The sequence below is a fragment of the Anolis carolinensis genome, chromosome 3, assembly GCF_035594765.1.
Source record: "Anolis carolinensis isolate JA03-04 chromosome 3, rAnoCar3.1.pri, whole genome shotgun sequence".
NCBI classification, from domain to species: domain Eukaryota; kingdom Metazoa; phylum Chordata; class Lepidosauria; order Squamata; family Dactyloidae; genus Anolis; species Anolis carolinensis.
Window position 1 is genome coordinate 234,591,066 of NC_085843.1, and position 26,671 is coordinate 234,617,736.

The 26,671-nt window shown below is 42.1% G+C and overlaps 1 protein-coding gene across 2 annotated transcripts in view; it reads right to left on the reverse strand.

Moving 5' to 3' along the window:
• Positions 1-3,418: 3,418 nt before the first annotated feature.
• hps1 (HPS1 biogenesis of lysosomal organelles complex 3 subunit 1) overlaps positions 3,419-26,671 on the reverse strand; it is a 30,391-nt gene continuing 7,138 nt past the window's right edge. Inside the window, exons 4-19 of one of the 2 annotated variants that reach the window (XM_062976370.1) lie at positions 21,668-21,810; positions 20,948-21,056; positions 20,483-20,643; positions 19,019-19,121; positions 17,179-17,271; positions 16,813-16,882; positions 16,349-16,416; positions 13,891-14,058; positions 13,635-13,814; positions 12,772-12,839; positions 11,927-12,052; positions 11,444-11,512; positions 10,361-10,502; positions 10,085-10,198; positions 8,869-8,951; positions 3,419-8,417 (exon numbers count right to left, since the gene is read on the reverse strand). In XM_062976370.1, the coding sequence (XP_062832440.1) occupies positions 8,255-8,417; positions 8,869-8,951; positions 10,085-10,198; positions 10,361-10,502; positions 11,444-11,512; positions 11,927-12,052; positions 12,772-12,839; positions 13,635-13,814; positions 13,891-14,058; positions 16,349-16,416; positions 16,813-16,882; positions 17,179-17,271; positions 19,019-19,121; positions 20,483-20,643; positions 20,948-21,056; positions 21,668-21,810 (1,860 nt within the window). In that variant the 3' untranslated portion in view covers positions 3,419-8,254. Of the gene's footprint in view, positions 8,418-8,868; positions 8,952-10,084; positions 10,199-10,360; positions 10,503-11,443; positions 11,513-11,926; positions 12,053-12,771; positions 12,840-13,634; positions 13,815-13,890; positions 14,059-16,348; positions 16,417-16,812; positions 16,883-17,178; positions 17,272-19,018; positions 19,122-20,482; positions 20,644-20,947; positions 21,057-21,667; positions 21,811-26,671 lie in introns of those variants that run through there. The other variant, XM_062976371.1, reaches the window with a different exon arrangement.

Genomic DNA, 26,671 nt, shown 5'->3' on the forward strand with positions numbered 1-26,671 from the left:
GAAGGAAGGAGGGAGGGAACACAGAGCAGAGCCAAGCAGAGTCCTTGCTTGCAAAGGGCCGCCCAGCTCTTTGGAGAGGAGGAGGAGGTGGAGGCGCACTTATGATTCGCTCGCTCTGCACCTCCCCATTTATGTATTCCCAGCATGGGATTGCTGGAAATTATAGATTTACTACCTTGGGTACTCGGCGTTGCCCGGGAAATTTGAAAAAGTCAATTGTACAAAATGCATAAGGTTGTGCATTAACTACAACTGACATCATGCCAGGTTAACCCCGAGAAACCCCATCAGTACTTCAAGTTTGTGATGTTGGGCAAGTTTGCTTTGGATGCATCATCGGTGGAGTTCAGTGTGCTCTCTGGCTGTAGGATAAACTATGGTGAGTGGGTCCCCTCAAACCCCTCCAGGAGATTGCATCAATGCGTCTTCTTCATCCTGGAAAAGAGTGACAAGTGGAGTGCCATAAGCAGGGTTCCGTCCTGGGCCCGGTTCTGTTCGACATCTTTATTAATGGCTTGAATGAAGGGTTAGAAGGCAGAGAGTTCTACTACTTACTTACTTAGGTGATCCCTCGTAGGCTGAGGATGATGGTCCTCCCATTCTGGTGTCTTGGGGGTGTGTCCAAACAGCTCTTGGGTTGATTATTCCCATCTATTCCATTATTCCATTCTCATCATGGAAAGAAGTGATAAGTGGAGTGCCGCAGGGCTCCATCCTAAGCCCAGTTCTGTTCAACATCTTTATTAATGACTTAGACAAAGGGTTAGAAGGCACGATCATCAAGTTTGCAGACGACACCAAACTGGGAGGGATAGCCAACACTCCAGAAGACAGGAGCAGAATTCAAAACAATCTTAACAAAGTAGAGAGATGGGCCGAAACAAACAAAATGAAGTTCAACAGGGACAAATGCAAGATACTTCACTTCGGCAGAAAAAATGGAATGCAAAGATACAGAATGGGGGAAACCTGGCTCAATGTGTGAAAAAGATCTTGGAGTCCTCCTGGGCAAGTTAAACATAAGCCAACAATGTGATGTGGCGGCAAAAAAGGCCAATGGGATTTTGGCCTGCATAAATAGGAGTCTAGTGTCTAGATCCAGGGAAATCATGCTACCCCTCTATTCTGCCTTGGTCAGACCACACCTGGAATACTGTGTCCAGTTCTGGGCACCACAGTTGAAGGGAGATGTTGACAAGCTAGAAAGTGTCCAGAGGAGGGCAACTAAAATGATCAAGTGTCTGGAGAACAAGCCCTACAAGGAGCATCTTAAAGAGCTGGGCATGTTTAGTCTGCAGAAGAGAAGGCTGAGAGGAGACATGATGAGGGCCATGTATAAACATGAGAGGAAGTTATAGGGAGGAGGAAGCAAGCTTGTTTTCTGCTGCCCTGGAGACTAGGATGCAGAACAACGGCTTCAAACTACAGGAAAGGAGATTCCACCTGAACATTAGGAAGAACTTCCTCGCTGTAAGAGCTGTTCAGCACTCTGCCCCGGAGTGTGGTGAGGCTGAATGACCATCTATCAGGGTTACTTTGAATGCCATTTGCTGCTTCTTGGCAGGGGGATTCAACTGGATAGCCCATGAGGTCTCTTCCAACTCAATGATTCTATGATTGAGTTAGTCATGGGGGTTCTGTATACCGAGTTTGGTCCATGTCCATCATCGGTGGAGGTCACAGTTTCTCTGGTTGTGGATGAACTACAGTTCCCAGAAAGGAAGGTCAGTTTTCCCCAAACCCCTCCAGTAATAAAATTTCGGCATATCAGGTATGTGTGCCAAGTTTGGCCCAGGTCAATCGGTGTTTGGTTTCACAGGTCTGTCTGGGTGTAGGTGAACTACAACTCCCCCAAATCAAGGTGAATTTTCCCCAAAGACCTCCAGTATTTTTTGCTGGTCATGGGGGCTCTATGTGACAAGTTTGGTCCAATTCCATTTTTGGTGAAGTTCAGAGTGCTCATTGATTGCAGGTGAACTATAAATCCCAGTACCTACAACGATAAAATGTCCAGGCCAATTCCCCTCAAAACTCACCAGTATTCAAATTTGGGCATATCGGGTATGCATGCCAAATCTGATCCAGATCCATCATTGTTTGGATTCATAGTGTGCTCTGGATGTAGATGAACTACAACTCCTATAAATCCCTCCAAAGACTGCCAATATTTTTTGTTGGTTATCGGGGGTTCTCTGTGCCAAGTTAGTTTCAAGTCCATCATTGGTGGGGTCCAGAGTGCCCTTAGATTGCAGGTGAACTAGTACAAACAATTCCTATAAATCATGGTGAATTTCCATCATATGAAGGAAAACCATACTTAAAATCACAAACATGTGGTAATTGTGCTTTGTGGGCCAGGCTTTATCTGGAATCAACTTTGCAGTTAATTTTTCTGTCAAGGATCCCCTTAGAAATATGTGACTAACTTGGTGTTCACTGAGCTGGTAAATCTCTGTCTGGACTGGGTTGCTCTTCAAGAGAGGTTCAAACATTCACAGAAAAGGCTAAATGTGAAAAGCATGCCAGGCAGAAAATGATTGAGGCTAGTCTGCCCTGGATACATTTAGGTACTCCTCCAACATACCCAACATGGAAAAGAATGATCTTACATTACAACTATGCATATTGGTTGTTATGTTCCTTGGTCTGAGGTTGGACTACAACTCTGGAAACCAGGATTCGATTTCCCACTCATCCATGGAAATATACTGGGAGACCTTAGATGAGTCACACAATCTTAGCCTCAGAAAACCCTCAATTGAGTTGTTTTAGGATCACCATAGGTTGGAAACAACTTGAAGATACGCAACAACCCTCAGATGGACTCTAACTTACAAACCCTATAATAAAGGTTTTATTTTTTAAAGAAAATTATTTAGAGGGTTTGTGGATTTCCTAAGTGACCCAGGTCTCCCTATACACATCACACTTGACCATGCTTACATATTTAGTTTGAAGTGTGCCTCACTGTGGTAAATAGACCCTACTTAATATATGTTTAACATTGCAAACCTGGACGTCTCTAATTGCATTGTATTTAGTGTTGTTTTTTTCTAATGCAATACACCATTTTAATAGTAAATCTAGACCAACTGAAAATTCCATTTTCACTCCTGTTCTTTCACATTTTTATTAGATTAAAGTGAACTGATCTTGGAAGTTGCTATAAAAAACCTTTGATCATACTGTGGCTCTTTCCACACAGCTGAAAATATCCCACATTATCTGCTTTGAACTGGAATATATGGCAGTGTGGACTCAAATAACCCAGTTCAAAGCAGATATTGTGGGATTTTCTGCCTTGATATTCTGGGTTATGGCTGTGTGGAAGGGCCCTGATAGTCAACAGAAAATATTTGGATTAATAAACACACATATATGTATCTTCAAAATAAAGCCAGAAAGAATGAACAAAATCTGGAATTTTCTAGTATTTTAATCGGTCTAGATCAGAGCTTTCCCAATTGTGTCACAACACATTTGTGTTTTGGCTGCAACTCTGTAGGTGTGTTGCATGAACATAACAAAAAACCTGTGATTCTTTGCAAAATAAGCAAAAACATATATATTTAAATATACATATATGAAAAGTTTTCAGGAGATATGTTGCGTCCCCATACATTTCATTATTACAGTGTCCATATCTCTTATAAAGGGTTGGTTTAACTTCTAGTTTGCCAGTAAAACTGAATGACTATGTTGCAAAATGATACATGTCTCAAAAGTGTTTCACTCACATGAAACATTTGGAAAGCTCTAGATAAATCTATGTCTAGATACATCGATTCTTTAAATTTTCCCATTTGTGTTACAAAAAAACTCACAAAGGAGCCTGTGCAAGTTGAATGAATTGTTGATTGAATTTTTATTATCCATTAATTGTATCTAAAAGGGAGCCCCAGGTGGCACAGCAGATTAAACCACCGAGTTGCTGAACTTGTTGACCCAAAGATTGGCAATTTGAATCCAGGGAGTGGGGGGTGAGCTCCCGCTGTTAGCCCCAGCTTTTGCCAACCTAGCATTTTGAAAATATGCAAATGTGAGTAGATCAATAGGTACCGCTCCAGCAGGAAGATAATGGAACTTCATGCAATCATGCCGGCCCCATAACCTTGGAGGTGTCTATGGGCAATGCCAGTTCTCTGGCTTAGAAATGGAGATGAGCACCAACCCTCAGAGTTGGACACGACTAGACTTAATGTCAGGGGGAAATCTTTACCTTGACCTAATTGTATTTGGATTTTGCTGTATATTGACTTAATTGTTTTGTTTCGGCTTTGGTATTTTTTGGTCTGTGACACCATTTGATCTTGGGAAAGTGGCATACAAAGATTAACATTTGTATTCATATCATTTAATATTCAATCAAACTGATGTGGCACTTTTAGGTGACCACAAGAAGTATTAAATATTGGCTGGGCGACTGAGTCTCAAGCATGTTCCTGACTCTTTCCTTTTTCTAAATAACTGAGGGACTTCAGGTAGCTTGTATGGGTTTTCACTCAAACGTTCAAAGAATAATTAACCTCTACTATTTACTGGTGTAATTATATCCTCCACCAGGCTGATAAATTCACTGTCTTTCCGCATGTAGTTACCTGCATTTTTTTGGACCATTCCACTATCTTCCCCTTTTCCAATTGGCTCTCTCATATTGAAGAATATTTCTTAACTTTACATTTTAATGAAAGTAATACGCAATTGCCTTTCCCTTTCTGTGTATGAAACAAATAGTTTGCCAGAGAACAGAAAAAACAGAAAGGCTGCTCAACATTCCCATTATATTGTTCTATTCTTTTCAGCATAAAGCATAATATTCAATATAAGAGCACAGTTAGATTATTTTCTATCACCCACAGAAAGCAAACTATTCCATTTTTTCATTTATTATATTTTGGCTCTAGTCTCCTTAAAATAAGCTAGGACAATATATATGGAAATTCACTCCCCCAATTTTATCATTTGTATCCAGGTAGATAGATTGGTCTGAAAGGTAAGAAATTAGACCAATGATCAAGTGAGCTTCATGACTGAGTGACATGAATATTCCAAACTCATCACATTTCCCTGAAGTATTTGCTAGTTTCTTATCTCCTAGCCATTTTAATTCTAGGTGTTAACAGAACAATTCCCCATGTCTTTTATTGACAAAAAAATATAACCTAGCACAGCTGTTAATAGGGTTAACAGCATGTTGCATCCTGCAAGGTTCTTACAATACTTGTTTCTTCCAAATGTGTATTGAATTCAAGTGCTTCCAGACAAGGCATAATGGAATTTTAGGAGAGTGGGTTATAAATGTCATTTCCTAATTGGTTCTATCATGAAAACATGGAAAAGGTTGTTTTTGTGCATATTTTCATTAAGGAAAATTACAAGCCTTTTTGGTTTCAGATAACAGAAAGATAAAAAACAAAAATGAAAACGATAAAAAAACAACCATGAAAATGAACATAATTTGGCTACCAGTATTTTAAAAACTCTAAAATCAGGACAGTAAATAAAGAACAACACTCAGAAAACAGGGGAATTCCAGACAGAAAACAATTAGGTCCAGCTAACACCTCCTAATGAAAGATTCTCTCAGGCAGGAATCAACCAGTCCTTGACGCTACAAGGCCATTCAAAGCTAATCAAGGAGGCCAATTGCTACATTAACACTTGCCTCAAACAGACAAGAGTTCTTTCTTCCACCCTGGACTTTCCACAGATATATAAACCCCTCTCGCCTAGTTTTCAACAGACCTCGCAACCTCTGAGGATGTCTGCCACAGATGCAGGCGAAACATCAGGAGAGAATGCTTCTGGAACATGGTCATACAGCCTGGAAAACTCAGAGCAACCCAGTGATTTTGGTCATGAAAGCCTTCAACAACACAACAAAAATGAAGCTTCCGGAGTATAACAACCACTTTCAAAGTAAGTACAGCACATTTAAACAGGAAACAACACTTTCAACTCGGGAACAATTTTTTCAAATTTTGTTACATAGTGTAATCTTTCTGAATTTTCTTTTTCCTTTGTACAAAATCTTCTAAAGAACCAAATAATGCTTTCTGAGTAGCTTCACAAAATAGTTTTTACTGTCTTCACCACTAGCTATAAACCATATCTTAATTTAGTTTTACAAAAGTCATGTTCCATCATATATTTTATTATGATTGTCAATGCTGTTTTATCTTTTAAGACATTAAGACAAGATAGTGTCAATTTACTTCAAATTATTGCACATTTCTACTCTATGCTTTTTGACTTTTTGTGCATTTTAAGCTGCCAAATCTCTTTTCAAACAGAACCTATTCACTCTGTTCCCCCCATGAAGGTTATGGAAGAACCTTGGCCTCTGCCTTTGCCATTTTATCAGAAACTTCACTATATTGCATCATTGCTCTATTCTTTGTAATGTCTGTTCTCCTATTAAAACTATACTTCTCCAGTGTGAATTATCTCACAGCATTTGTTTTCCTTCTAAGAAGTTATTACAATGATAAGAGACCATACGTATATCCGTAGTGAGTTTCTGCTTTATCTTGTCCTGCAATGGGGTGGGGAGGGATGTGTTTTTAATAGCTTTGCTTTCTACTCTGCTGGGTTTTTCAGTTTCCTAATCACAAGTGAGCATGCAACAGTATATCCTGCTCCTTTTGTTCTGAAGCCATCCGTGGGTCTAGATCATTATCCACAAACCACTGAGATTCAATACAAAGCTTTTGCAAGGGTTTAATAATATAAAATATACTAAGTATACTTATGCTGATCAAACTTGCTGATCAAAAGGTCGGCGGTTCGAATCCGGGGAGTGATGTGAGCTACCACTGTTAGCCCCAGCTTCTGCCAATAGGTACGGCTCCTGCGGGAAGGTAATAGCGCTCCATGCAGTCATGCCGGCCACATGACCTTGGAGGAGTCTACATACAACGCCGGTTCTTTGGCTCAGAAATTGAGATGAGCACCAACCCACAGAGTCGGACACGACTAGACTTAATATCAAGGAAAAACCTTTACCTTTACCTTATGCTCAGTTCTTTCTTGCAAAGTGTATAAAAGTACATTTTCCCATAAATATAAAATTAGTAACATGTGCTTGCCACTGAGTTAGAATTGTATATGGCATATGAAATGCTGTAGTAAAGAAACCATTATCATTTCTGAAGTTTACATTTCCATCCATTTACAGTATATTTAGCTTATTCGTTTGGTTTTTAAAAAAATACAAAATACCATTATCATTTCAAAACAAATCAACTTGCATGTCTTTTTCATGGATAACCTTTTACAAAACTATTCTGAGGTTGACTTAGTACATATATTCACCACTCAGGAAGGTCTTGTATTTGGAATATGTCTGGTATTTCCAGCTATGCTTATATGTATGTGTGCAAAAGGTAGATCTTAAAGCTGTTTTCTGGTGATTCAATTTTTTGAAACAAGTACTCTTTTATGTATTCAGTGGTAGAACGCACCTCACATACCAAAAAGTTGACACTTCTGTCAAAAGTCCAGATGCAAGCCCACTCTGTCTGAAGTCTTGTAGTAGAAATTCAAAACAATTTTTGGAAAGAATCTGCCTGCATACTTTCCTCCCTTGAATCTGATCACGCCTCATGTGAAACCTTGTATGTTTTAACAGTGAAACAGTGTTTTCTTCCCTTACACACATTCCTGTTCCCTCATTGTGGGAAGAGTAATTTCCTTTAGGATAACAAACTGCAAGTTTTTCTTTAGGATAAAAAGGTGCAAGCTTGATGCTGCCAAATTAGTCAGGCATCAGTTCCAACAGCCTATTCTCAGAGACACTTCCATTTATGAGAGCCCAAAGCAAAGCTTTGTTCGTAGTGATTTGAGCTGCTGCTTCGGTGGCAAATTGGATGTGTGAAATTTTTGGCTAGGGCAGGCTTTGGCATACCATTGTTATGAACGTTTGTTTCATAGGTAGAGAAGGCTGTGTGAGTATGTGCACAAGGAGAAGGTGGAGGAGGGATTTCCCTGAGCGTCTACACCATGGCAGCAGCTCTGCCTCAAAAGCCATTGGTCCCATTAGCTTCAATGTCCCATGTCAAGCTTTCAGGCAGGGGCATCTGATTCAACATGGCAAGAGGAAAAACAGGCAGATCTTCCAATTTTGCAGTATGAAAAAAATACGTTGTTCAAATGCAATGTCCGATGGAAATTAATCCAGCAGAGTCCCGAGGTGCAGTCAAGACCAGAAAGGAGAAGGAAACACCCAAATTGCAAAAAAGCAGCAAAAAAGGCCCTAAAGAAAGGGAATACGGGTTGGCTCCCAGAGTTGACGGGCTAAGTCACATGCTTGCTGGATCACATACTCTGTGGGCATGATGCCCAGGTGGATGGTCAGAAGTTCATAGCACTTCACCACATCATTCGTATGACTCTTGCTGTAGTAACGGATGAGTTTCCTGAATGAGAAAGATGGTAGTCAATGATCTAGTCTTTAGAATGAAACTGGAATAAGGAGGATTCTAAAGAAGCCCGCAACATGCAAATGTGAGGCATCTCTGATCTATAGACAGGGAAGCACAAAGCACTGGAGCGTGCGCATGTAAACTTTGCAGGTTAAAGGGTTACAGTGCTGCCTCCCGTACTATCTTGGACATCTCTTCATAAACTTTGCAAAGTTGCAAAGCTAAGGTGATCACACAGGTGAACACTAGACAAGGACAACTGTAAAATGAGGTCAGAGGCAACACTTGATATCGTGGTGAGCAATATTCTGATCAGACCTAGAATGAGAAAATAGCTCAGCTGAATGCACTATAAAATTTGTTTCCCACATTCTGACAGACTCAAGTTCTTCCACAAACTGCTTCTGAATCCACTGGTTATCTATGGAATCAAAATCTTGCTCACCTGTAGTAGTCACCTGCCAGTGTTCCAATGGGGGCCGAATCATCAGAAAGCACCGGCACATCTGTAATCTCCAGCTTGTAGCCCTGCAAAAACATGGCACCAGTCAAAAGCTGACAGGATTGTGAGTGGGTTTCAGACAATAATGGGACCATAGGCAATTTACAGATTAAAACAGGGTGGGCAAATTAGGGCTGGAGGACATTTTCCTTCAGCATCCCAGACCTACCATAGGATACACCAGATAATTGTGATGAAAGGAACCCAGAACGTTACCTTTGGTTTTTAAAAGGTAATTTACAGACTTCTTATTTTGTACTGAAACAGATACATACCTAATCTGTATGTTTCTGTGTGTCTATTGGCCTATTTCTTCCTGCTGTAAAAGAAAACTGTATGCCCTGGATGAGTAATTTCCTTAGGGTTTTTTGTCAAGGGGAGATAAGGAGGACTCCAACAGACACAAAGCCATGTGATTCCCATCACTGGCCTAAAAACCTCTTAATGCATTGTTATTATGTTTTTTCTCCAAAAAGTCATACTTCTGCCTAATTACAATTCTGTGAAGTACATTAAAGTTGGGTAAGAAAGACGTGGCAAAGGCCCACTTAGTGATTGTAGCCAGATGATCATGGGAATCCAGAAATATCACTTTTGTGCACACCATCCTAAATAATCCTGGACAATAGATCTGGTTGCACTGGTAGATCTGTCAGTAATGATTTGCAGTAGATCAGCAAGACTTGCTTATTGACTTCTTAAAAAAACAGGAAGAACATGACCTGCATCCATAACTCATACTGCTGAAATAAAGAGATCTTGGTGTAACTAAGAGACTTTTTTCCATGTAAGGAATGCAAGCTCTGTTCTGGAATTTAAAAGCAAATTCCTGGCTTTAAAATTCCACAAATACAAACATCCTTTTTTTTTTTGCACCACATCAAAGCTGGTTGATCTAGTCAAAGGGGAGAGAAGCAGAACCTGTACTTTTGACCTTCCTGATACTTGGATTCATAAGAAATTGTCAAATTGTCAAACTTTCCCCTTTCCCCAAAAATGGATTTACATTGCCTTATATCCCAGGATGTGATCCCAAATTACCTGCTTTAAACTAGATTATATGAATCTGCACTGCCAGATAATCTGGGATAAGCAGATAAATCTGGAATCAGATCAGGGCAGTGTAGATCCAGCCTCAGTTCCAAGCTCTTCCACATACCTGCTCATTCTCAAACCAAAGAAAGTAAGTGCAATAGTAATCTCCATCCCGGATAGTCAATGTAGTGTAGCCCTTCTGCAAGTAGCTTCGAGCCAGTGCCACCAGTGACCATACCTAGAGAAAAATGTGTTAGAGTATAGGTAACTCGTGGATCTTCTCCCCTCTGGGCCGTAATAACCTTACCCAGATTCACCATCCTGGACATATTCTCTTCCTTTCCATTTCATAAGAAGAAAGGGGGGGATCGAAGTCCCGCACTGGCAGGGGAAACATTACCTTCTCCTTAATGAAGGCAGGCAGGGACCCCTTGCCGAGTTCAGAAGCAGAATCTTCAGTTGTGCCAAGGGACGGAGCCACCATCTGTCCCACTGTGCGGTCCACATAAATAAAGTGTATAAGACCTGGGAAGTCCTCTAGGTATGTGGATGGAAGAAAGTTAAGGTTCTGATTGGAGATATGAATGCTTCCCCCTCTGGGACTGTGCCGGGAAACAAGGATACTTTTCTGTTCTGCTCATTTACAACCACAGACTAGTAGTAGTAGTAGTAGTAGTAGTAATAATAATAATAATAATAATAATAATAATAATAATAATAATAATAATAATAATATAAAAAAGCTGACACGATATGAGGACTTAAAGATCGAATTGCAAAGTCTCTGGCACAAGCCAGTCAAGGTGGTCCCACTGGTGATCGGCACACTGGGTGCAGTGCCTAAAAACCTTGGCCTGCACTTAAACACAATCGGCACTGACAAAATTACCACCTGCCAGCTGCAGAAGACCACCTTACTGGGATCTGCACGCATTATTCGCCGATACATCACACAGTCCTAGACACTTGGGAAGTGTCCGACGTGTGATCCAATACAACAGCCAGTGTCTGCTGTGGACTCATCTTGTTGTGTTTCAATTATTATTATTATTATTATTATTATTATTATTATTATTATTATTATTATTATTATTATTATTATTTATTTGTAGCCCATCCTATCTCCCCAGGAGGACTCAGGGCGGCTCCCAATATAATAAGGGCAAACATTCAATGCTGGTATTAAACAGGAAGAAAAATATCTACAGAATCGTGACTTTGGCAGACCTGCTCCCAACAAAGATCCCAGGCAAGTTCAATACCATCTAGTCTCAGTTCTGAGCTATTTCTCCAATGGGGAAAAGTGCTACAACTGGAGGGAAAATTGAATTTCCTGTGTTAAAGACTACTTAACTGAAGAGGAGCACTTTCCTTTTCTGTGGTTGCCTGGAGGTAGTGCATCTCCCAGTGTTTCATAATCACTTCACTAAAGTCCCACTGCTGGATTTTCAGTACTGTCAGCAGGAGATGGAGACAGAAAGGATATGACACCATAGTAACGTTACGCTTGCTCTTCACAAGGAGGAAGTCCCTCCAGTCTTGAAGCTTGTCCCTGCCGATGTTAAGATGAGGAGAGGAAGGAAGTCAGACTGGTGGCTTTATGCATACAACCCTTCCTACCCCTGCGGCAATAATATTTAATTTCAACTGAGCTCTGGGCAAAAGGCAACCAAGTTGGTATGCCATTCATTTCCCTAAACACTCCAGTGGGCAAAGCTTCAGTCACCTACTACATTGGAAGAGAACCGGAACTCAATCTAGCACGCACAAGTAATGCAGCATCTAATGAAAGTATTACCAGCTCATAGTAGACAGCAACAAAAAATTTCAGATGAGGAGAGCTCCACTAGCGTGGGCCCTAAAATGGTATTTCTTGATATTGACATAGCCCCCCACCCCCAACAGAATATTGCTATTGTACCCTACCAAGCCTCTGGGTTCACCTACCATGCTTCAACCCACTCACCGTGTGAACTGCTGTGCCCGGTCCAGCACATTCCGAGACAAGCCCAGAACCCCTGATGATCCAAGAAAGAGAATCCGATACACAGCACAAAGCTGTTGGCGGACATTACAAAATGCCTGCTGGAGTCTGCAGCAACACAAAAGATGGGCATGCCTCTAAAATATCCCTCATTCAGTGAGCAATCTTAACCTGGACCTAAATGTTGCCAAGCTGTTTGTTTGCACAATTAGCATATCTATGAGAAAGATTGATGTAACACTCCCTCCCCTCCAGGCAACTTTATTCTTTTTTCTTTTGAGATGTTTGTGTGTGTGTATGTATGTATATATACATACAAGGAATACAGTAAGCTTCCCATCAACCCCACAATGCAGTAACTCCCAAAAGCAAGCAGAGATTCTAAGCAAAACTAGGATTATCAGTATGCTTTGAAAGAATGTCAAAAAGAAGAGTGAACAGACTTCGCATTACTTCAGTTTTGACAAAACATCCGTCCTGGGCTTAAATCAGCTCAGGGGCATAGAGAAATTGAGAAATATCTTCTACAGGATGGAAGGGGCCATTTGAGTTTGTAAAATATGAGTGCTGAAATCATATGCTCTTTCAAATCAAATTAGTATTAGTCTAAGTGCAATTCAAATAAACTGCCTTCATAATCTTTTCCATTTTCTTAAACTCAAATAAATAATTCCTGCTATTCTATTGTCTTCATGCCAAGGATTATGCTGAATACGGTTCCTCTGCTTAGTGGCAGTGCCAACTCAAAGTCTGAAAATCACAGAGCTGTGTTCAATCTAAATGTGTAAACACACACTGGCAAGGAGTTAACGCCTGGTGATACTCACTCCCAGGGATTCCCAGATTCACCGCGTGAGAAAACTTTGTTCTTGAAAACAAGCCAGGCATTCTGCAACTGTGAGAAAAATAAAGAAGATGAGAACTCAGTAATAAGACAACATTTCCTTTCTTTACAGGAACTGCAAAGACAAATGTCATTTGTGAAACACAGCATACCGTATATACTCAAGTATAAGCAGAGTTGTTCAGCCCTGTTTAAGGCTGAAAAAGTCCCCCTCAGCTTATACTTGAGTGAGGGGTCGGCTTATGTTCGAGTTGACTTATATTTGGGTTATTATATAGGTAATCAGAGTTGGACAGTCTTATCTTAAATTACCATTTTAATATTAAAAATATTAAATATTCAAAAACATTTAACCTACAGCCTCAATTAGTATAATTTTATTGGTATATTTTTTATTTTTGAAATTTACCAGTAGCTGCTGCATTTCCTCTCCTCATCTTATACTCGAGTCAGTGAGTTTTCCCAGTTTTTTGTGGTAAAATTAGGCATCTCGGCTAATATTCTGGTCGGCTTATACTTAGGTGTATACCGTAATTACTCTTCTTTATAGTACCTGCTCTCATTCATCCTTCCTACACCCATCATTTGGAATTCTCTCCTAATCCATGCCTGTTCAACCTTAAATCACCAATGCCTCTCTACAGGGAGCATGACTTCTTACATCTATCAGGATATCACTCAGAGCCTCTTTTCTGAATAGCAGAGTGCATTGTGAAAGCACCACACTTGTTGACAACTTGGAAATATGAATTTTGTGGACTTCAAATCCCAGAGTCCTTCGGGCAGCATAGCCAGTTCAGCTCTTGCCTACAGCATTCCCATGAAGACAAGAGGCCACATTCTCACCTGTGGCTCCTGCCCACCCAATTTCTTGACAAACTTGTCCATGCGATGTCGGAGTTCCAGCAGGAGGGGCTGAGAGCGCAGAGGCTGCTTGGCCTCCAGGCCCTCTTTCAGCTTCTTCTCCATCACCAGGAGACCATCTAGCAACTGGTAAAGGGACAGTGCCACGTGGGAGCTGGGGCCCTGAAGGGTAAAGACAACTTTCAGTGAGGCCCAGACTGAGTGTTTCCCAAATGGGGTTCAATGCAGCCCAACTAACCTTAGTGAGGAGCACCAGTGAGATCCCTGGCCAGAGGGAAAGACAGTGCATCATGTGAGGCATCATGGGGCAGTAACCTTCCTTCAGGTTGGCATCCAGGAAAATTCTCCGTGGATTGGTAGCCTCTAGAGTGGGAGGCACCAGAGCCTGCAGCGAATCCTCAGCCATCTAGAGAGACAGAGAGAGTACCAGATGTCATGGACTGATAATCTGATTAAAGCAGTGGTTCTCAAACTGTGAGTCCCCAGATGTTTTGGCCTTCAACTCCCAGAAATCCTTACAACTGCTAAACTGCCTGGGATTTCTGGAAGTTGGTGGCCGAAACACTTGGGCTGAGTACCACTGGGTTAAAGCATATTTGGATGCACTTCCCAAGGTCTATTCCACTTTTCCAGCAATTTAAAGATTTCCTTTCCAAGCAACTGTTTGTTCAAACAAAAGCTTTCCCAATTGCAAAGTAAAACAACAGCCCCATCTACTGGCAATGTAAGAAAATAGTTTTTAAAACTCCACGAATTCTGTGCTAATTTGAACTACAGATAGTGGTAAATCACTTTACTATCAAGGGCTGCCTTCCTTCCCTCTGGGGCTGGTAGTGGGCAAGGCAAAAGCCACCTTCTCTCTATATCTGACACTCTCTGCATTTACTCCCTCTGCCTTGCTGACATTCCCATCCACTCCATCCAGCAGCAGAGACCACCATTTCGCTGAAGGAGACAATCAGGTTCCAAACACATGCAGCATAAGACATATACCCTCAATGCCCAATTCATGTCTGTGCCTCAGATCCCAAGTTGCAAGGAAGGAAGCAATAGGACCCTACTTTCTTGACCAGCATGTCTGACTCCAAGACATATCCGGGCAACTGGTTTCCCCTATACGTTGCACTCTGTTGCTGGGAATCCCCTAATACATGTGGTGCCATGTATGTGCAGTCAGTTTTTCAATGTGGGCAAGAAAGCTGCCAGAGATGTATTCCATTCCTACAAAGGAATCTCTAGAGACCTTTTCCAATCCTTCTTTGCTCTCAGGTTCCCGGGTCACCAACAAGCAAATAACACACAAGGGATGTTCACCTAACTGTCATTGCTTTCGTGGTGATTTAGAACAAGCCACGAAGTTGCCCAAATGATGTGTTAGCAATATAATAAAGGCTCTGAGAAAAAGGATCTCAGTGGTTTCCAGAGTTTAATAAAAAGGAAAGAAGAAAAATAACAGAAAAATAAAATTCAGGTCAGTACACTGCTGTATTTGAAAAACAAACATGAAAAACCTGACCCCTCATTCCCCGCTGACAAAATGTCAATTGAAAAGACTGGAAACTTTTGGAAACACCAACAAAAAAAAATCCCAATGACACATTTCATATTTTGGAATTTGTAAAATGCCTTTCAAAACAAGATTTTGTCAGCTCAAAATGCTAAAAGGTGCATATTGTGAAGATCAATGTATTTGGCAGTCTACAGAATTTGGGAACAATAACGTTTGTGCTTACTTTAGGCATAAACAATACTGATCCAAGTTGCATTCCTGTTCCTATTGTGTGCTGCCATCTTCATGAAGGGAGCACAGAGTAGCCTTTCACAGCTTAACACTAATGAAGAATTTGGTATTTTCAGGATTGATAAAACTTTATATCTAAATATGCTGCTGGTCTATCCCTTAAGATTATCTATGCTTAAGGTGGTTTCTATCTAAAAATTATTACAAAGTATGTGATCTCTCTTTCATTTTCTCCTTACTGAGAAAAACTAAGATCCATGTGCTTATGTAACACAGGATGAAGCAGTTTGCAACTTCCCCCTTTAACAAAAGGTACTTATACTTTTGTTTGTGCAAAACTAAGCCTTTTTATTTTTAAATTTCAAAAATACGCCAAAGTATTAATATATTTTATATGTTAAATAACTTCTAAATAAAGTATTTTATATTGCCCAAGATACAAAGTAAGTTAGAAATATTGCATATATTTAGATTTTTTTTTTCAAAACTCACTTTTACCAGAAAAAAATGAGTGGAAAATAGTTCTCCCTCCCCTGCCCTATGGCTACAATAATTGCAGAAATCTTGTCCCAATCGTGTGAAATAGGAAATCCTATTGTGCTAACCCCCATCACTTCACCCTTAATCCTAGTCTGACTATTGATCTGGCCCATGGTGGAACAGGTCTATTTCCACCCTTTGTTGGCAGACAGTTTGCACACTTTTGAGAAAGTGTTTTCATTCATTTCTCCATTCTGGGGACTCCATGTAAGCATTAGCCCATCATTGCTTATGTATTCGTCACACAAAGCTATATGGAAGAAAGACTAGCCATGCTCAGTTAAGTCTGGCTTCAGGGGCAGTTACTGATAAAGTGACAAAATTTCAGGCAGAAACAAAAGAGACTGCAGAATGGAAATGTGGAGAACAGGCAACCCAGCAAAAAGGATCGAAGCCATGAACATTCAGCACTTACCTGGATGTCAGAAGAATTTGACTCTCCCTCAGCCTGAAATTCTGCACCCTCAACCCAGACAGCACTTCCTTCAGGCAAGAGAGAGAAGAGGGGTCAAATACGCCAGCACCAGGAATATGAAGGAACAAGTGATATGACAGTAACAAGTCACATAGAGGCCACTGATTTGACACAGGCACTTATTTGGTGATAAAACATTTGCACGTAATCCCAGTTCCCTGGCAGGGACCACTCTTTGGCCATATTCATATGTCTCTCTCCCACTCTTTGTTTAATAGCAGCAAAAGCTGTTAAACTCTGTTCTTTTCCAGGAAAGGAATTACATTTCCATTCAACAACCATAACTAGAACCAAGTGATATGCAAGGCATCCTACTCCTAAAGCCATCCCTATGCCCACAGGAGAGGGTTCCATGCCTATCTGCTCGCTTTCATCAGGATCTCCCCTTCCGATCCCAAACTCACCAGTGCTCTGTTGGCTAGGGGAAGCCTTAGGGGTGTAGAATTCCTCGGGCATAGAGACATCATCTGCTACCTGAGGGAGGATGCAAGGGGTGTGGAAGGGAAGTGACTCAGCAAGAGTCCAATCAGTCTCCCGCTCCCCATTGATCAGAACAGGTTCTGCCACAACATCATCCAGTGGTATAATGATGGGACTGACCAGTCCTGGTAAAAAAGGTAGATTCTATCTCACTTGTCATATTCCCCACTATAACATCCTACTCTACCCTTTTCTCAGTTCATCCAGTGCCCATCCCACAACCCACATTCAGGCATCATAGATCCCAACCCAAGCTTAGATAGCAATACTAAAGCCCAGCTTATACTCACCTGTTCTTCTGAATATCCAGGGGAACAAGGGTTGTTCACTGCAATGCTCTCGCTGCTGAAGGGCCTCTGAAGACTTGACTCATCTTCTGCAACCTGAACAGGTGAGAACCAGCATCATCACAAATATGCTAGACAGTTGCCAGAACTCTTTTGACATTTGCCCTGAGTTCCCCCTTAAATCATCAATTGCTTATGGTTTTGTTAACTGCTGTCAACATTGACTTATGAATGAGAGGTCTCCAAAATAACAACATAAAACTCAGATTAAAACAGTGCTCATCCATCAATGGTGGTTAATGTAAACATGGCCAGGCTGTAAGCAACAGGGCAAGGGAATGGGAATAAGTGCAAAGCTATAACCATGGGACGACAGCAGGGGATAAAGTGCAAGGCTACATAATAATTTTGTAGATTAGCTAGTGACTAGGTGTTTTCAAAAGCTTGTCTAATTGTGGCTTCCATCAATAGTGTGGTTTTCCTCTTCCAACTATCTTCTGTATTCTACTTTACTGAGCATTATTATCTGTTCTAGTGGGTCATGTCTTCTCATGACATGGGAAAAGCATGACAGCCTCAGTTGTCATCTTGGCATCTAGAAAGATTTCAGACTTGATTTGCTCTACAACCCATTTAGTTGTCACAACTGTCCACGGGCTCCATAGAACATTTATACAATCCAATATTTCAAATGAGTTTATTCTCTTCTTATTAACTTTCTTCACTGTCTACCTTTTGTAATTATACATAGAAACTGTCCGTATAGTGTGGAGTACTGATCTGAGCATTGGATTACAATACCTGAGACCAGCATTCAAATCCCACTCAGTCATGGAAACTGATTGGATGGCACTGGGAAAATCACACCCTCTCCGCCCCAAAGAAAGACAAAGGTAAACCTACTTTGAAGTAATATTGCCAAGAAGATGTTATTAAAGCAGTGGTTTTCAACCTGTGGGTCCCCAGATAATAAATAACAACAACAACTTTATTTATATATATATATGTTTTGGCCTTCAACTCCCAGAAATCCTAACACCTGGTAAACTGGCTGGGATTTCTGAAGTTGTAGGCCAAAACACCTGGGGACCCACAGGTTGAGAACACTGCATTAGAGGTTTGCTTTACGGTTGCCCTAATCATTTGAAGGCACATGGCAACAGGGACCATGAAAAACCCCTAAACCCCATTTACTGGTTATCTACTGCAATCCACAACAATCAATTCCCCTATCAACCAACAAGCAGCTGTCTGATATTCCCACATAGCCCTTTTGCAAGCAATCTCCTGTGCAGAAGGGATTTGCAACAGGGGTCCTTTCTCTCTGTGTCATACTGAAGATTACTTACAGGAAGAAGTAAGAGAGGTCAGGCTGCTGCCTCTCAATCACATAGAAATGGACTCCTATCAATCCCAGTGGTTCTTTTTTATGGGAATCATGATGGAGTTTGTGAGAATTGTGCTGAAATTCACTACATAGCAACCATTCACTACATAGCAACCATTACAGTGCTGCATAGTATGCAATGGATATATAGGATTCCAGTGGTTAATTTTATGCCAAACTGTTTATAAAGGGTGTTTTGTTTCTAAAGAAGTGAGTGATCTTAAATAACATTGCTTTTTATTGGGGGAGGATCCTTTCAGAAAAGAAAATCAGAATAAAAACAGTCCTATTCTGTCCCTCTCTCCCATGGCGTCAGAATTTCTATAAGTGTTGGATCTTTGTTTGTGGTCAATTCTGCATAGCCCACTCCAGCTGAGAACAGTTACGAGAAAGACAGATTCCAACAAGCACACTTCCCTTTCTATGAACTTGTCCCTCTCCCAGACAGACAGATACCTGGAGGTTAGGCTGCTCTTCAGAGGCAGTGCTGGGATACAGATCCTGTACAACCAGGATAAGGGTGAGCAAATCAGCAGGTCGCAGTGAGCTGGCATTCCGGCTAGGTAAGAAAAAAGAATGCCATCTGTTATTTCAGAAATATTAAAAATTAACTAGATATTTTTAATTACAAAAATGTGAGTCAAACACTGAAAGGGTTACATGGATGCAATGACTCAGCAAAAGCTGCAGTTCAATATAAGCAGGTGTGCCTGTAGTGTTAGTAGGTCTCAGTGTGAGAAGCTTCGGTGAGAGAAACCTCAGGTTGAAGGCCTGTGTGTAAAGCTACTGTATGAAGCTCCTGTGTGAGAAGAAGCTCTGTGAGAGCGAAGCTATTTATCTGCATAAGAAGCTCAGCATGGAAGCAAAGAAGGAAGTATAAAGAACTTTATTTGTGTTATGGCAATCTTATTTTGTAAATAGTGCAACTATATTATTTTGCTATAAAGAAAAGCCTCGAAAGGAAGCGATAACATTGGTCTGTGTGTTTTTGTTCTTTTTATAATTTTTGGTTACTGTTGCTGGGTCATGCTGTTGCTAATAAGTTACTCTGCTGTACCTTTATGGGGAGGTTATTTTGTCAATAAGCCCACTTGCCCAATATGTTAGGAGTACTACATGTTGGAAAGAGAATATAACCTACAGAAAAGAACACATGTGTGAAACACACAGGTTAGCATGTACCTCCTAGCTATTTTTATGGACTCCAAGTTCCCCTCATCTGCGGTATAGGCTGAGTATTCCTTATCCAAAATGGTATGGATAAGAAGTGTATCAAGTTTGGGGTTTGGTTTTTTGGGGGGGAGGGTTTGGTGCATGAAGCAAAGTTTGTATATATGAATCTTCAGAAAGTAAAGGTGGCATATCTCAGCAATGGATGTCATCCTTGAAATGACTGGCGTGTTCTTGAAGGAGCTGGGGGTGGTGATGGCCGAAAGGGAGCTCTGGAGTGGGCTGGTCCATGACGTCAAAAAGAGTCGGAAGTGACTGAACAAATAAACAACAACAATCTCAGCAACCCATGTAGACAATTTCAGATTCTGTAGATAAGAGATATTCAACCTGTAGTTGCAAACAGGTAAAGGTACTGCAAGAAACACAGTAAAGCCCTTCCTGTCTAGGAGGAAGGAAGAAACCCACCCTGCGCACTAACTGGACATATTCTGCTACCCTCCTTTTCAACACAGAAGGGTGCTGTTGAGAGGTGGCAGCACAGTCCTCAGTGGGTCCAGAGGTCCCAATTCAGAGCCCTGGAAGCTGCCCACTCCTGAGGGAGGAGAACTGAAAATCAAGAATAATCAGGCTGGAACTGAATGAAAGGCAGAGAGTATCAAACAAGAAGGTATGATATAAAGCAGGGAGTATTTCACTGACAAGAGTAATAGGTAATGGCATAAGGGAAGGACAAGAAGGCAGTTTTACCTGGAGTAAAAAGCAAGTAGTTTGGTGTGCACAAGCAAGAAAGCATGGACTACTTCATGCCCAGCTCGTTCTGGGCTGTTGTTGATGTACTGCACAACTTGGCGCTCCAGGAACTCAATACACTGTTCACAGAGCTGCGGATGGATCAGTCGCTCCACAGCCTATGAGACCAGAAAAACAGATGGTACAGCATACTATATCTCGCTCTATGCACAGCTCTTCACAGAGGCAGCTCCTCTTGAGAAACAAGCAGAAAACTACTTGCACAACTACCTCTCCACACAAAGTCAGGACACCACCCACTTCACCTTAGTTCTGACTGGCTGAAGGAGCACTATAACTCACAAGACTGTCCAATTCCACATTTTTGAGGCCAAAATATGCTGTTCCTGGCTTCCTATCTCCACTCTTGGCTGCCTACTAGAATGATGCCCACCTCCATTCCAACAGACCTCCCAACTTTACCTCTACAGCAAAGCTTTGGTCGTCCTGGCGCAGCTGGGTATAGGTTTCCAGCAGACTTTGAAGTAGTCCCCAGACGTGAGCACGTTGCTCAGAATCTATTGGGCGCAGCCTATGAAGAACAAGCCCACAGATCAGCAAAGTGCAGCCCAGGGCCCCACAGGAAGATGATGTTCCTTTTTGCCACATGCAAAACTCCTCCCTCAGGCTCAAACTTTCAGGTTGACTTTGCCTCTGACTTAATTTCTTAGAATGGAAGGGGGTGTTTGCATAACCTCTCATTGGGTTTAATTTAACCATAGAATCTTTGTTAAGACAGCCAAGCAGATGTCAATACTGACTAGAGCTATATTCCTAAGATGTGAAATGGCGGCACCAAACATAGGTAGAGTTCTGCAGGGATCCTATCCATCTAGTTACCAGATTATGTTTGCAAGATGGGAAAGATATACATAATCAGCTTCTCTCAGGAATTCTGTGTTATTTTCTCTCACTTACACACACTCTTCAGAATATTCTCAAAATAAGCTATTCTCATTTGACTTGATGTAAAAGGAGCTTTAGCACTTGTAAAAGGGCATTAGCAATAATGGAACTCAAGGAAACTTTGTGGAAAGCTGACCCCACTGCTGTAAACAAAACATCCCGGTGTGAGATAGAATGAAAAAAATCAACACCATAAGAAAATTAAGCATCACAACCCCCTTTGCCTTGACTACTCACTCCCTGCGGAAGAGATGGCTGTCAAGTGTGACTAGTCCAAAGTGAGCCTCAGTGAGTCTTCTGAGCACAAATAGCTTCCGACGCAAGTCATCTTCGCTTTCAGAGCCATCGCCATTCAGCGCAATGTACAGGCACTCACCAAACTGTTGGAAAAGACCCCAAAAAAGAATAATACCACTATATTTTAAAACTTAAAACAAAGTCCCCTTTGTGATGTGCTCAAAAATAATGATGAATTTTGAGATCTGTGGATGCATCTAGAATGAATGCAGCTTGACACCACTTTAACTGTAATGGCTCAATATTATGGGATCTGTAGAGCCAGGATCTCTGGGAGGTGGGGTCTGGGGGGGGGGAGGGTTCCATTGAGGGTTCCATCGAGGTCGTGTGGGGGAGGAGGGGGTGCGGTCAACAGTTTCCCAGGGAGAAGCGCAACAGGTGTCTTGCGACCCTGGAGAAGGTTAGGTGTGGTAGCCTCCATGGCAGCCCCCCCCCGGTTGAAGGTACTGCTGCTTAATGCCAGATCCATCAGTGGGAAATCTGCAATTATCCAGGACTTAATCCTGGATGAGCAGGCGGATCTGGCTTGCATCACCGAGACCTGGTTGGATGAGCTGGGAGGGGTAAACCTTACCCAGCTTTGCCCTCCGGGTTTTGGGGTGCATCAGCAGGCCAGGCCTGGAGGGCGGGGAGGTGGGGTTGCGGTGGTCTTTCGGCAGTCCATCGCCCTGGCCAGATGTGCCGTTCCGCAATCTGCTAGGTTTGAGTGTCTCCACTTGAAGGTGGGTACCCGGGACAGTTTGGGGATTCTGCTGGTGTACCGTCCACCCCGCAACACAGCAGTCTCCCTACCTGAGCTAGCAGAGGTGGTCTCTAGCGTGGTGTTGGGCTCCCAGCGCCTTTTGGTATTGGGTGACTTCAACATCCATGCTGAGGCCACCTTGACAGGTGCAGCTCAGGAATTCATGGGGCTGTCCCAAGTAATAGGGCAAATTTCCATCCAGCCTAAAACAAGCCATGGTAAGGCCTATTTTGAAGAAGGCCTCATTGGATCCGACCAATCCTTGTAACTACAGACCAATCTCTAACCTACCATTCTTGGGCAAGGTCTTGGAGCGGGTGGTTGCCTCTCAGCTCCAGGGATTCTTGGAAGATACGGATTTTCCGGACCAATCACAGTCTGGCTTCAGGCCTGGGTTCAGTACCAAGACGGCTTTGGTCGCCTTGGTGGATGACCTCCGCAGGGAGCTGGACAGGGGGAGTGTGACCCTGCTGGTTCTCTTGGACATCTCAGCGGCTTTCGATACCATCGACCATGGTATCCTTCTGGGGCGGCTCTCTGGGATGGGCCTTGGGGGTACTGCACTGCAGTGGCTCCAGTCCTTTCTGGAGGGCCGTTCCCAGTTGGTGAAGCTGGGGGACACATGCTCGGACCCCTGGCCATTGACCTGTGGGGTCCCGCAAGGTTCTATTTTGTCCCCCATGCTTTTTAACATCTACATGAAACCTCTGGGAGAGGTCATCCGGAGTTTTGGAGTTCAGTGCCATCTCTACACGGATGACACCCAACTCTACTACTCTTTTGTACCTAAATCCAAGGAAGCCCCTCGGATTCTGGACCAGTGTCTGGCCGCTGTGTTGGCCTGGATGAGGGTGAACAAACTGAGACTTAATCCCGACAAGACAGAGGTCCTTCAGGTCAGTCGTATGTCTGATCGGGGTATTGGGTGGCAACCTGTGCTTGACGTGGTCACACTCCCCCTGAAGGCGCAGGTCCGCAGCTTGGGGGTCCTCTTGAACTCAGCGCTGACACTTGAGGCCCAGGTGTCGGCCGTGGCTGGGAGGGCCTTTGCACAACTAAAACTTGTGCGCCAGCTTCGACCATACCTCGAGAAGTCTGATCTGACCATGGTGGTCCATGCCTTAGTTACCTCTAGACTGGACTATTGCAATGTGCTCTACGTGGGGCTGCCTTTGAAGACGGCCAGGAAATTACAACTAGTACAACGTTCAGCAGCCAGGCTTTTAACTGGAGCGAATTACAGGGTGCATTCAACGCCTCTGTTTAAGGAGCTCCACTGGCTGCCATTTATTTTCCGGGCCCAATTCAAGGTGCAGGTTATCACCTACAAAGCCCTAAACGGTTTGGGACCCACCTACCTTAGAGACCGCATCTCCCTCTATGAACCCACACGTTCTCTTCGCTCATCGGGGAGGCCCTTCTCTCGCTCCCACCACCCTCACAGTCACGGTTGGTGGGGACGAGAGAGAGGGCCTTCTCCGTCGTGGCCCCCCGGCTTTGGAACTCTCTACCTAGAGAGATCAGGCAGGTCCCTACCCTCCTCTCCTTCTGGAAGAGTTTAAAAACCTGGGTCTTCCAAAAGGCCTTCGATGTTTAGTTGTTGCTGGATTGATCTATCTGTCCATTCCATAATAGTCCCATTGTTGTTGTCTTGCCATTTTATACCGCACTTTATTGTCCATTCAACTGTGAAATTTCCTTTTCCCATTTCGCAACACTTTGCACTTTGCCTGGGATCTACGAATTAGTCTCCTGTTTTTAACACTGTATCCTGCTTGTTGATTTTAATTGTTTTTATTGATGTTGATGTTTTTTACTGGGATAATTGTTTTATTGCTTTGTTACTGTTATTTGTTTGTTTTATCGGGCCAGGCCCCATGTAAGCCGCCCCGAGTCCCTTCGGGGAGATGGGGCGGGGTATAAAAATAAAGTTGCTGTTATTATTATTATTATTATTATTATTATTATTATTATTATTATTATTATTATTATCCTGGGATTCATAATTTGGTGAGGAATCAACCCGCTTTTCCTCACCAAAAGTGATGTTAAACTGCATTAATTCGATAGTGTAGATGCACCCTGTGTAACACAAGCTATTAAGTCAAATATAGCTGACTGGTAGTTTGATAACCCCAAATAACCAATAACCACAGGCCAGTTCTAGGCAGAAAGCTGGAGTAGAATGGCCCATTCAAAATATCTCAAAGAATTATATAGGTCTTCCATGGTAACTCTTTGGTAAATCCCAGCAGAAGTCATTCATTTCAATGGGATTTGAAATAATCTATAGTTTCCTGTTTCCATATTTTAAAATCTTTGCTACTTTTAGCAGAGAAATAAGACTTCAGAATCATTTTGAAATGTTTGCCATTTTAGTAGGGAAACAAGACTAGCTTAGTCATACTTCAGTCAGCCAAGACATTTATTTATTTTATGAATTTATCCTTGAGGCCAAGGGGCAGGCAACTTCCAAAACTGGGAGACACTTCTGAGTCTCATCCCTACTTTTGTCACCCTCTGAGACTACTCTAAATTCAAGCAGCTTTAATAATTAAAATTTGCCTCCCAGTGGCAATAGCACTTCCAAAACCTGGAGGTTACTATAGCATTTTAGGCATATTTTCAGGCACTGACTGCAATATTTTACATTGAGCCAATGTAGCTGCTGAAGCCTACAGGCCATGCCCATTTGTGTCTGGAGGAGAGGAAAATTGTAGGATGTACTCATAGCCAGAAGTGAAGCAATTACAACACCTGGGGTCTTCCGGAGGTCTCAGTGGCCGAAGTTACTATTTTGCATATGGCTTAGCAGTGGTTCCCAACCTTTGGTCTACAAGAATTAAAATATGGTCTGTGGCCTCACCGTTACTACTATGGATAATAACACAGACCAACCCAAAACCTTTTTTTTTCTGGTGTCTTAGTTTTTAGACCTGTTCCTAGGGTTATTTAGGGTGCGTGAAAAATTTTCCTTCGTTTTCTTCATGCTATTGTTTCATTTTGATAGTTCGTCTATACAAAATGAATGATGACATTTTCGTAGGAAAAGAGAGGTGACAAGAAAATGAAAGTCGCACAGTCATCGTGCTTGCTTTCATTTTCCTTTTGTTTCGGCCCCTTAACAATAAGCAGGTACTGACAAAGGGCTGTTTTCCCATTACAGCTGATGTGTACCAACGGGTGTTAACAATAATATTAATATAAATAACGATAGTTACTCTGGTACCCTAAGCTGAGCCTGAGAGAGGAGTGCCTTCCCATTATATCTGATGTGTGCCAATGGGTATTTATATTAATATTAATAACAATAGTTATTTTGGGACCCTAAGCTGAGTCTGGGAGAGCGCTGCTTCCCCATGACAGCTGGTGTGTGCCAATGGGTGTTAATAATAATAATAATAATAATAATAATAATAATAATAATAACTAAAACAATAGTATTCTGGGGAAGACCCAAATGTTTTAAAAGTTGGTGGGCTAAAAGGGGTCGAAATGCCTCTAGCCCAAAAACCAAGCCGGGGGGGGGGGGGGAGGTGAGCCTCGGAAGCTCTCCCATTGCAGCCAATGGTCCAAACATTTCTGGGTTTTTTTGTAAGCCAGACGAAAATTCTGTTCCTATAGGCGCCCCATTTTTGTTAGCGGGAACAAATACGAAAATGGGTTGTTGTGTGTTATATATACCTCACAACCTCTGAGGATGCCTGCTATAGATGTGGGGAAACGTCAGGAGAGAATACTTCTGGAACATAGCCATACAACCCAGAAAACACAGAACAACCCTGTGATCCCGGCCATGAAAGCCTTCAACAACACAAAAACGAAAATGAGACTAATGAAACTACACAAAACGAACAGCAATTCCATACAAAAGCACAACACTGCTGCTGATTGGAAATTGCATTGGATAGACCACATCATCTCTGGTTATTAAATATCATTTTCTGTGGGTGAGCAGATGGCGACTACTGGATGGCATATGTTCTGTATCTAAACTAGAGCTGATGTGGTCTATCCAATGCAATTTTCTGAATCGGCACTCCAAATAACCAAACTGAATCTAAAGTTGACCAAAAACTGATTCGTAACCCTTTGGTACTAACGTTGGAAAGTGGTCCCTGGTCAAAAAACAGTTGGGAACCAATGGCTTTCAGAGACACTTCTGCTTTTCTCCAGGCTTGAATGGCCGCGAGTGTGTGTGT